Raw genomic sequence first — 12,726 nt, forward strand, 5'->3', positions numbered from 1 at the left:
TAATTTTTTTCAAACCTTTTAGAGCTATCAGATTTACTCAAAAAAAGTCATGATGTACAGCACCCATGTAAGTATAAAGTCAGCGCATACGCACAAAACAATGTATTCAGTATGTTTCTGCTTACGGAGTCTCCATTCATTTTCTATATTGTTTCTTAAGAAAACAGTGCTTGTTACTCTTCTAATTGCCTATTGTAGCTATTCTTCAGTAATGCCCATAACAATCGTTCAGACTTGTCAGCGATAACATAGATCCACCTCATCCACTGAAAACAACTCCGACCTATTTGAGTATGGACGCTAGAGGATTGCATTTATTCTTCCAAAACATTAATCACTTTGGGAACAGTATAATTTATTACAAAATCATAACCTTCAACTCCAATGGGAGAAATTTTCTTAAGACCAAAGTTTCATAGTTTTCTGAATAAATTAGTATCATCTTTGCTTGTGTGTCTAATAATTAATTGTATGGCTGCATTGATTTCTGCTATACGTTATGACAATTTCTGGCATAAATCACAGTAATCTTGTTGGGTTGCTGGAGGCCTTACCCCTCCTGGTAAAACATACCTAGTTTTTTTCAAAAGTGGAGATAAAGGTTATAAAGTTGCACATTTTTGTGGAAAGCATTAGTAAAACAAAATTGGTGAATTTTTGGTTTTACAAAAATAGCAAAAGTCATTTATTAATCTGTTCCTCAGACTACTCTTCAATGTTTATGAATAATGCAAATCAGAACAGAATGTGGAACCATGTCAAATCCAAGTATAGGTGGACTATACCCTTAAACAATATATTTATAGCATCTTCAATGTTTGCAGTGTGGTAGATAATACAGTTATCATAATGGGATAAACTCAATCTGCAACAATGTTTAGGTAGCTCAATTTATCATTAATGCCCAGACCCATGATTTCCTTGCAGTATATTGCTGGAACATACATTTTTTTCTGCCAACTTGTCTTCTCCCTTCAGTGCATCCTGCTGCCATCTCTTCTCTGGGAAGCAAAACACCCAACAATCCACATGATGTAAAAAAAAATGTGAATTATCAGATCAGGCCGTCCTTCCATTGCTCCATGGTTGAGACCTGATCCTCATGTCCATTGGACGTGCCATTGTTAGTGGACGGGGGTCAGCATAGGCTCTAACTGCTCTGAGGCCACACAGCCCTAAATTCATCAAGCCCACCATTCAATCATAGCCATTAAATTTATTCTACTGCAGCTTTTCTATAGGATTGGACCAGACAGGTTGGACTTCTCTGCCAACATGTATTAGTCTTGGGCATCCATGACATCAATTCATTAGATGTTTGACAAATCCAACTTCTAGAACTAATTGTTCACTTGTTTAATAAATCTAACCCTTTTCAGGAGCCATTACAACAATATAAGTTCTTCACTTTACGGGTCAGTGGTTTTAATATTTTGGCTTACTCGTGCCTATATTATAGCATGTGAAATGTCATGGATTAAACTGATGATATATGATATCATATCGTGTTAATATCTCTAGTGATACAGAAAATATCAGGATGGAACGTGGAAGTGCTGGAGAATGGGGATGTCCGGCTCTGGTTAGAAGTGGAAAAACTGTCCTCTGCTGCAGAACTGGAAATGATTCTTAATGACAAAGTCATTGGCAATACACAGGTATGTTTTCTATTTACCTCTACCTATATCTATTTATAGTCCATGGTGATTTTTTTTAATTGACATGCCAATGTTTAGTTCAGCTTTATTTTTGTTTCTAAAGGCTACTTTACACGCTGCGATATCGGTCCCGATATCGCTAGCGTGGGTACCCGCCCCCATCTGTTGTGCGACACGGGCAAATTGCTGCCCATGCCGCACAACATCGCGCAGACCCGTCACACATACTTACCTGCCCGGCGACGTCGCTGTGACCGGCGAACCGCCTCCTTTCTAAGGGGGCGGTCCGTGCGGCGTCACAGCGACGTCACTGAGCGGCCGCCCAATAGAAGCGGAGGGGCGGAGATGAGTGGCCGGAACATCCCGCCCACCTCCTTCCTTCCTCATAGCGGCCGGGAGGCAGGTAAGGAGAGGTTCCTCGTTCCTGCGGCGTCACACATAGCGATGTGTGCTGCCGCAGGAGCGACGAACTACATTGTTACTGCTGCAGTAACGATAATCGAGAATGGACCCCCATGTCACCGATGAGCGATTTTGCACGTTTTTGCAACGATGCAAAATCGCTCATCGGTGTCACACGCAGCAACATCGCTAATGCGGCCGGATGTGCGTCACAAATTCCGTGACCCCCAACGACTGCGCATTAGCGATGTCGCAGCGTGTAAAGCCCCCTTAAGTCCATAGAACACATTTCCAAAACCACTGCATTCAAACAGGTAGATATTCTGATACCTACTTGTAACAGTCTCCATATGTACCACCCACGTAGAAGCCAACAATTCCCATGTAAAAACAAAACACAATAATTCCACTGGTCTCAACCTAATAGGAAAAACAGTGACTATGTAATAGCAGATGCTTTATACACATGCCATAACAACCACCACGTCGTCAACAACAACAAATAGAGCACCAAACTAACAGAAACTAAATTGTAATAATGCGACCACAAAAAAAACCCCAAAAAACAAACAAACTGTCCCTACAAAATATCACAGTTCCCACTTGTTACCACCGATATATAGCTAGCTCAGGTTTATAGCTCCATGTCAGACATTTCCAGTTTTGTAAGACAATTATATCTAAAATACAAAGGATCCCTATGAATGTAATAGATCTAAACAACCTGGAACTTATTCTATATTCTATAAATTCTATATTCTACATTCTATATATTCAATAAAATAGCTCCGTTTATGAAAGCTTGGCAGCTTTTAGAATGGCATCCATGCTTTGAGTTAGCTACTCCATCTACCATCGGAACCTTTACCTTCACCCTTTAACCGCTGTACAGGCATCTGTACTTAAAAAGGGCCCCCTGGGTTGGATCTACAGAGGAACTGCTGGCTGGTGGAGTAGGCTGGCAGAAAAGTGTCATATAAGCTGGATCAAAACTACAAAAATCAGAAACCAAGTCAGAATCATCAGACAGGAGGTCAAATAATCTGAGGTCAGCAACTGAATAATACACAGGACCAGAGGTATAAGTGTAAATTAGAGGCACTACATGCCGCAAAATATGATAAGCTGTTGCATTATTGCCCTGCGTTGCCCAAATCATAGGAGCAGTGCTGCCTGACAACTGAATCAGAAGCAGAGTAAGCAAGCACAGGTGTGGATGTAAGATATTCCAACAACTAAATACAAATTGAACCTACAAGCCTTGCTACAAACACAAGATACTGTATTCAAATCTAAATTCTTTATTAATTCTAAGGCTATCCACAACCATCATAGAAGCATACAGGCATATCAGACAATGAACACCATATAAAAGTGTGCGACCATGAAATCACAATAACAATTAATTTATTTGGCTCAATAGTCATTAGGAGTGCAATAAATTCACATTACAGCTCAATATATTCCCATATAAGCTCAATAAGCAACATGCAAATAAAGATGTACAATTAAAGAACATAATAAAGTTATTTATTTTACTCGCTTATATAGCGCCATTACACAGCATTAATTCTGACCCCATTGAAGTCTATTCACCAGTGTATGCAAACTAATTAAATATACAGTAAACTAGATGAAGTGCCTGGTATTACCCGGGATAGTAACTAAGTGTCTGTCTTCCTCTCCCTCCCTGTCTGTCTTTCTGTCTCTCTCTCTCTTTCCCTGTCTGTCTCTCTCTTTCTCTGTCTCTATCTCTGTCTCTTTCCATCTCTCTCTGCCCATCTATCCTCCGAAATCATATTAGCTGACACATAAGCTTCTTATACTAAGAATGTCTTTCTTTGCCTATAGCAATCAAACAGAGCTTCTATTAATGACCTGTAGCAAAATAGAAGCAGAGCTGTGATTGGTTGCAATAAGCTACCTGATAAATATTCAGGCTAACTGACAAAACAGCCAATTAATTACCTCACACATCCAAACAGTAAGTAAGCGGGGGTTCTTTTGTCGATAAACTGTAAAGCACGAGGTTAAAATTTTCCCTCAAAATATAGTCTATGATGTTCCCTGAGTCAAATGGGGTGTCTGTGCAATATTTTATGATTGTAAATGCGACGGTGCGGATTCCTTTAGTGGACATGGACATACACACACACACACACACATACACACACACATATACACATATACACACACACACACATATACCGTACATACATACATACACTCAGCTTTATATATTAGACTAGCTGTAGTACCCAGTGTTACTCGGGATAGTAACTAAGTGTCTTTCTCCCACTCTCTCATTCTACCTTTCTCCCCCTCTGTCTGTCTTCCTCTATGTCTCTCTGTCTGCCTCTCTGTCTGTCTCACTCTCTGTCTGCCTGTCTCGGTCTGTGTCTCTTTATCTGTCTCTGTTTCTCTCCCTGTGTGTCAGACTGTCTCTCTCTCTTTCTCTTTCTTTCTTTCTTTCTCTCTCTGTCTGCCTCTCTATCCGTCTCTCCACCAAAATCCTATTAACTGACACATAAGCTGTCTTATACTAAGAATGTTTTTTGTTGCCAATAGCGACCAATGCCAGCTCCTATTAATGATCTGTAGCTCCCAGCTCCATTAACTATAATAAAAGCAGGTTTTTTGGCGAATAACTGTAAAGCACTGGGTTAAGTTTTCCCCTCAAAACAATAGTCTATGACATTCCCTGGGTCACATGAGGCGTCTGTGCAAAATTTAGTGATTGTAAATGCGACGGTGCAGATTCCTTTAGCGGACACACACACACACATACACTCAACTTTATATATAAAATATGAAACAAAGGAATGTTATGCTAAATCACACTTCAAAGTCTATAACGTCTTCCCGAGTGTATCTAAATTACCATCACTAGTAGTAGGTAAGATGGCTGTGCCACCAAATCTAGAGCCAACTGTGCAGGGTAAAACAGATAGGGGCGTTGTGTGTTGGCTCATACTGTATATAGGAAGGTGTCAGTATGCTTAATTCTTCTCCAATATTAAGTGATACACAAGTAATATTAATCTAAAATAATAATTATATGTTAATATTCAGTAGAATTAATTTCAGCTTTTTGACTCAGGCCTCCCCAACAGTCACGTGGCTCCTCGGGAAGATTAATTTCCAACCCTTGCTCTATTATTTATAGCCATTTATGTGTCCTATCATATCTATATATATAATTGCCTTATTCTGTCTGTCTGTCTGTCTGTCTGTCATGCTCCAAAATTGTGTCCTTACGGTGACACAAAGCTGATTGGCCGCTGGGCTCGCCATGGCCCCGCCCCCCCACACGGATTGGCCTCTCGCCCCGGCTCTCTGCAGGCCCCGCCCCCCTCACGCAATGCACGCTCGCTCTTGCCCAACTGACACGTAGCTCCGACTCCCAGGTGAGTACACACACACACATCAGATCACACTCACTCTCACACACACCTCACACATCACATCCACACACTCACAACATCCTGGGATATCGCTTGCTTCTACACCGGCTCCGTCACGATCCCAGCAGCGCCAGACATAACCTTGCGATGCTGGGATCTTCACGGAGCCCGTGAACGCTGTTAACCATTATACACATCGGGTAACTAAGGTCCCTTGGTTACCCGATGTGTATCATAGTTAACAGTGTACACCGGCTCACACTCACTCTCACACACACCTCACACATACATCACATCGCATCCACACACTCACAGCATCCGGCGATATCGCTTGCTTCTCGGCGGCGATACTGTGCTGTTGTGACCTTCCAGGACCTGTCGGAGGATCACATGACCAGAAGCATGTGGTATCTCCGGATGTTGTGAGTATGAGCGCGTATGTGCAATATCGTCAATGTGTGTGTGCGTGAGTGTATGCGATCGGGTGTGTGTGGGTGTGTGTGAGTGTATGCGATCGGGTGTGTGAGTGTCGGCAGAGGAGCATGGTGTGCTGGAGGAGGCTGGGAGGAGAGAGGCTGATCCTGGGGAAGGCTAGGATGGAGAGGCTGATGCTGGGGACAGAGAGGCTGATGCTGGGATGAGAGAGGCTGATGCTGGGGACAGAGAGGCTGATGCTGGGGACAGAGAGGCTGATGCTGGGGACAGAGAGGCTGATGCTGGGATGAGAGAGGCTGATGCTGGGGACAGAGAGGCTGATGCTGGGGACAGAGAGGCTGATGCTGGGGACAGAGAGGCTGATGCTGGGGACAGAGAAGCTGATGCTGCGGGGAGAGAGGCTGATGCTGGGAGGAGAGAGGCTGATGCTGCGGGCAGAGAGGGTGATGCTGCGGGTAGAGAGGCTGATGCTGGCGCAGCATGGCGGATGGAGCACGTTTGGGAGTGCGCAGCATGGCGGATGGAGCACGTATGGGAGTGCGCAGCATGGCGGATGGAGCACGTTTGGGAGTGCGCAGCATGGCAGATGGAGCACGTTTGGGAGTGCGCAGCATGGCAGATGGAGCACGTTTGGGAGTGCGCAGCATGGTGGATGGAGCACGTTTGGGAGTGCGCAGCATGGCGGATGGAGCACGTTTGGGAGTGCGCAGCATGGGGGATGCAGCACGATGGGGAGTGCGGAGTATGGCGGATGGAGCATGTTTGGGAGTGCGCAGCATGGCGGATGGACCACGTTTGGAAGTGCGCAGCATGGCGGATGGAGCACGTTTGGGAGTGCGCAGCATGGGAGATGGAGCACGATGGGGGGTGCGCAGCATAGGGGATGGAGCACGATGGGGAGTGCGCTGCATGGGGGATGGAGCACGATGGGGAGTGCGGAGTATGGCGGATGGAGCACGTTTGGGAGTGCGCAGCATGGCGGATGGAGCACGTTTGGGAGTGCGCAGCATGGCGGATGGAGCACGTTTGGGAGTGCGCAGCATGGGAGATGGAGCACGATGGGGAGTGCGCAGCATGGCGGATGGAGCACGTTTGGGAGTGCGCAGCATGGCGGATGGAGCACGTTTGGGAGTGCGCAGCATGGCGGATGGACCACGTTTGGGAGTGCGCAGCATGGCGGATGGAGCACGTTTGGGAGTGCGCAGCATGGCGGATGGAGCACGTTTGGGAGTGCGCAGCATGGCGGATGGAGCACGTTTGGGAGTGCGCAGCATGGCGGATGGAGCACGTTTGGGAGTGCGCAGGATGGGAGATGTAGCACGATGGGGGGTGCGCAGCATAGGGGATGGAGCACGATGGGGAGTGCACACCTCCCCCCAACACACACACGCGCGCGCGTGCACTGCACAACACACCACACACACACACACACACTGGGAACCACAAACAACTGCCCTACACAGACACCCACACACAGACAACGCTGCACACACAAATATACGCACATACCGCACAACACACACATTGCACAAAACATACCTCCCCCCAAAACACACCACACACACACAAACCGCGCAACACACACACACAACGCTACAGACACACAGCGCTCCACAAACAACGCAACACACAAACAACACCGCTCTCACCCCCCGCCACACCCAGACAACACCCAGAACATGAACAGCGCCCTACACAAACACTTGGTAACTACACACAACAACATCTATATATATATATATATATATATATATATATATATATATATATATAACAAAAATCATACATGAACTACACAATACGTAAATTCTAGAATACCCGATGCGTAGAATCAGGCCACCTTCTAGTGATCTATAAAAGGGATTGTGTAAACATATCACATTATACATCGGGCTAGATGGGGCCCCAAGCCTTTAAAGTGTCCAGGGCTCATCTACTCTTAATCTGCCCTTGCTCACAATAGGTCTCAACTGAATTCAGTGACAATGTTTCTATCCATTGTGACAAATATGTTTGAGCACACTTACTAAGCAGTATTTTAAATGGATTTAGGAACTGTACATTAAAGTTTGTCACATATACATTCCACATTGCAGAAGCGGAATATAAGATTTGACAAGGAAAATGGTCTCATTGAAGTTCTCAAAGAAGACTTTGGGGATGAAGATAAGGGAACATATACTGCGAAAGTGGTAGATGGAAAAGCATCAAACCAGTTCAGTATTGTCCTTACTGGGGAAGGTGAGAATAGTTTACCTCCTCTAATCATTATCATATATTAAAGATTATCCAAGTTTCTAAAAACAAATGGCTTATCTCAACACCACGGATGAGCCTTTTGAAATGACTACCCCTATTGTTATTCATACTGCACAAAGCCATGATTTTCTCAGCAGTTTATCAGGAAGCATAATATTTCTGGGTCATGGCATCTGACATATTTCACCAGAAAGACAAACTAACAAGGATTTAAAGGGATGCTCCAGGTTTTACATGAAAGTCTGCAGTCACATTGAGTGACTGCAGACTTGTTAATCCTCACATTGCGCACAGTACACAATATGAAAGTTCACTGATACTGGCGACAAGAACAAGCAGTTATGTGTCAAGGAGTATGCAATATGCATATTCTGGCCACATTCCAACTATACATGCATGGCCTCGCTTAATACAAATGAAATGAGTAAGACTGCGCACGTTTAGTAGGAATGTAGCTGACAGTGTGCATATTGCATACTGGATATTCTAGTTCTACAGTCATATTCTCTTCTATCTAACTCCTACCTTTCAATAATATGCATTTATTAGGTTAGCAAGAAGAAAGAAATGGATTGTGGGGCATATAACTAAAGGACTGCAACCTGATTTGCTAATAATCTTTATAGGGATTCTTAAGTAAAGTGAAGTTATCACCTACCCACAGGATTTGGGGTTGGTTCTAAATTTGTGGGGATCCAACTGCTGGGCCCGCACAAATAGCCAGAATGCATGCCCGACCATTGTTAAAATTCACTCTCTACAGGACTGCTGAGCGCAGCACATTGATGGAACAGCAGTTGAACAAGCACACTGCCAGACCTTTCTAAATGGGCATAAAAGGTGAACCATTCTGCCAATCTGTTGAGATTCAAATGGTCATAACTTCAATTATCTATAAATTATCGCATATCTTGTGGGTAGGTGATAATTTCTCTTCACCATAAACACCTTTAACCATGAAGATCCATAGGTTTTTACAGAAGCTGTGGGAAATACTTTGTTAAAATTATTTTGAATGGGATTTTAAAAAGGGAGTTAGGAGCAGGAAATGTGTGGAAATATTAAAAATAACCATTACTGACATATTCAAACCCTACTGGTCAAGCACCACCACTCAATTTCCCAACCACTAGCCAAGAGCCCCTCTATCCCCAGGATCAACCACAATTGGCCCTCCATCCTTGTATTAGCCTGTGCTGCCCTGCTAATTTCCTAAAAGTTTGATAGGTAGCAATAGCCTTCACTTCTTCAGTACATATGATTTTACTCTAACAGATTGGAAAAGGATAACTTGTGCCATTAACTAGATTAAACATTCCAGGAGTATGGAACATTTCATGGACATTCCCTTGCAGCTCCACCCCCTTTTAAATAACAAAAGACCAAGAATTACACATTTAAGGAAATCGGTCAGCAGGATTTCACCCCCAAACTATTTATAGGCACATGTAGCTCTTTCAAAGACAAGTCCAGTAATATATTTACATGGCTAGTCCAGTTCCCTGTGACTGAGAAATCAGCTTTTGAAATAATATGCAAATGAGGCTGAAAAACTATTTGTAGATCTGAATCCTCTGTCACTCCAGCTCTATTCCCTGCCATGTGTCGCGTCTGCGTGCTTGACTGACAAGTTCTTTGCCTGAAGTCACACAACAGAGAGGCTGTCAGTCAAGCACAAGGAGGTGGCGTTGTGTGGTGAATGGAGTAAAGAGGCTTCAGATCTACTATAGTTCTTCAGCCTTATTTGCATATCAATTTAAATAATTTATCAGTGATGGGAAATGGACTGGCAATGTAGATGTATTGCTGGACTCGTCTTTGAAAGAGCTATATGCACATATAAATAGTTTGGGGATGAAACCATGCTGACAGATATCCTTTAAAGGCCCAGTCGCAACAAACAACTTACCAGCGATCCCAACAACGATACAACCTGATAGGGATCGCTGGTAAGTTGCTAGGAGGTTTCTGGTGAGATGTCACACTAAGTGACGCTCCAGCGATCCCACCAGCAACCTGACCTGGCAGGGATCGCTGGAGCTTCGCTACACGTGGAAGCATGCTGCGCTTGGTAACTAAGGTAAATATCGGGTAACCAACCCGATATTTACCTTGGTTACCAGCGCACACCTAGCCATAGTACACATGGGGTTAATTACCCGATGTGTACTGCAGCTACATGTGCAGAGAGCAGGGAGCCGCGCACACTGCTTAGCGCTGGCTCCCTGCTCTCCTAGCTACAGTACACATGGGGTTAATTACCTGACGTGTACTGCAGCTACATGTGCAGAGAGCAGGTAGTCGTGCACACTGCTTAGCGCTGGCTCCCTGCTCTCATGGCTACAGTACACATGGGGTTAATTACCCGATGTGTACTGCAGCCACATGTGCAGAGAGCAGGGAGCAGCGTACACTGCTTAGCGCTTGCTCCCTGCTCTCCTGGCTACAGTACACATGGGGTTAATTACCCGATGTGTGCTGTAGCTACATGTGCACAGAGCAGGAGCCGGCACTGACAGCTGAGAGCGGCGGAGGCTGGTAACGAAGGTAAATATTGGGTAACCAAGGTAAGGGCTTCTTGGTTACCCGATGTTTACATTGGTTACCAGCGTCTGCAGAAGCCGGCTCCTGCTGCCTGCACATTCAGTTGTTGCTCTGTCGCTGTCACACACAGCGATGTGTGCTTCACAGCGGGAGAGCAACAACTAAAAAATGGCCCAGGACATTCAGCAACAACCAATGACCTCACAGCAGGGGCCGGGTTGTTGCTGGATGTCACACTAAGCAACATCGCTAGCAAGTTGTGCCTCAGCAGCGATGTTGCTAGCGATGTTGCTTAGTGTGATGGTACCTAGTGTTTTTCTAGTTGATTGCATGTATTGATGAAACAACCTAGACTTCTTAAAAAATGTTAAACGAACTTAAGATCCCATTTAATGATTCCACAGTTCCTGTCCTGACATTTATCTGCTTCCTCGTGGTCTGTGTTTCCTTGTCTCAACACATTAAAAATGGCCAATCAATGATAACAATAAGTCTATGTGCGCACTAGAAAATTGAAGAAAAATCTGCACCCTCTGGCAGAATACCTCCCTCGCGGAAAAAACGTGATAGAACCGCACCCATGTTTTTGCCGCGGTTTCTACGCGGGTTGGTGCCTGCGGTTTTCTACCATTATCTATGGCAAAAACCACAGGTACCTGCAGAAAAGAAGTGACATGCATACTACTTCCGCAGCGGGAAATCAGCGGGTTAAATCCGCAGGAATAAAAAAACGCAGTGTGCACACATATAGGTTTTGCTGGGGAATGACTGCAGAAATGTTAGACACTTTTTCTGCGGCAAATCCACGTTAAAATCCACGGTAAATCCGCGGTAAATGCGCAGCAGGCGCACATATCCTAATGATCCGCTTCAGCCAAGATGTAAAAATATATTAAAATATATGCAACAGAAAAGACTTCACAAGAGATGTACATGCACTATTTTTTAAACTTATTCTATGACATAAATATTTTAAAAATAGATGTATGGGATAATAGTGGCTATCTAAACAACTTGCAATGATTACCAAATAATGCTGCAAACTACTAGCATAAATGTATGACAGCTGAGAGGGTGAGTGTTCTGTACAAATGGTAATAAATTCATTCACTTACTATGGAGAGTTTCACATAAAGTTTAAACACAATTTGCTGCAGAATTTTTTTTTATTTATTTGAATGTACTTTTATTTACAGATTTCGATAAGATTCTTGATGAGTCTAAGCAGAAACGAAAACAATGGAAAAAGAAGAAAGGTGAAAAAAAAAGTTAAAATTGCAACAATGGATGCACATTTACTAATGGTATCTAATAGTGAAGCAGGGTTAAGTTGGTCCAGGCGTTCTGAAGATGCATCAAATTTATCACGCGGCTATGGTAGATTTGGGGCATCATGCTAGAAGTTGCCGTATTTTTCGCTTTATAAGATGCACCAGATTATAAGACGCACCCCAAATTTAGACATAAAAAAGGTAAAAAAATAAAAATGAGGTCCGTTTTATACTACGGTGATCTCTTCCCGGAGGGGGGCAGCAGTGGTGGTGAAGCGGGGTCACAGGAGGCAGAGGTTGTGCTGGCAGGCGTGGCGGCGGGGTCCGTGGTGGCAGGTGCGGCGGCGTCCGTGGTGGCAGGAGCCGCGGGGTCCATAGTGACAGGAGCCGCGGGGTCCATAGTGGCAGGAGCCGCAGTGTCCGTGGTGGAGGCAGCAGCGGCGGGTGAGTCGTGCAGCAGGCAGGTGCGGTCAGTGTCCCATTCAAATGATGGCGCCTGGAGCGGCGCATGCGCAGATGGAGCTCTCATCCAATGGCTCCATCTGCACACGCGCTGACTCCCGGAGCGGTGCGTGCGCAGATGGAGCTCTTATCCAAGAGCTCCATCTGCACACACACCCGCTCCTGGCGCCATCATTTGAAACTGGGACAGCGTACAAACTGGGTAACCTGCTGCACATCCGCCCGCACGCACAGAGTGGCAGCCAGCAGGTGGCCCGCACACCCTGTGTGCAAGCAGCCGGGTACCTGTGC

General features: G+C 44.9%; 1 protein-coding gene across 1 annotated transcript in view; it reads left to right on the forward strand.

The window, feature by feature from the left end:
* MYOM3 (myomesin 3) overlaps window positions 1–12,726 on the forward strand; it is a 284,293-nt gene that overhangs the window by 209,066 nt on the left and 62,501 nt on the right. The window contains exons 25-28 of the mRNA XM_075336099.1: window positions 23–67; window positions 1,522–1,658; window positions 7,996–8,140; window positions 11,899–11,958. Of these exons, the coding sequence (XP_075192214.1) occupies window positions 23–67; window positions 1,522–1,658; window positions 7,996–8,140; window positions 11,899–11,958 (387 nt within the window). The remainder of the gene's footprint in view (window positions 1–22; window positions 68–1,521; window positions 1,659–7,995; window positions 8,141–11,898; window positions 11,959–12,726) is intronic.

The sequence above is a fragment of the Anomaloglossus baeobatrachus genome, chromosome 2 (assembly GCF_048569485.1).
Source record: "Anomaloglossus baeobatrachus isolate aAnoBae1 chromosome 2, aAnoBae1.hap1, whole genome shotgun sequence".
In the NCBI taxonomy this organism is placed as follows: Eukaryota; Metazoa; Chordata; class Amphibia; order Anura; family Aromobatidae; genus Anomaloglossus; species Anomaloglossus baeobatrachus.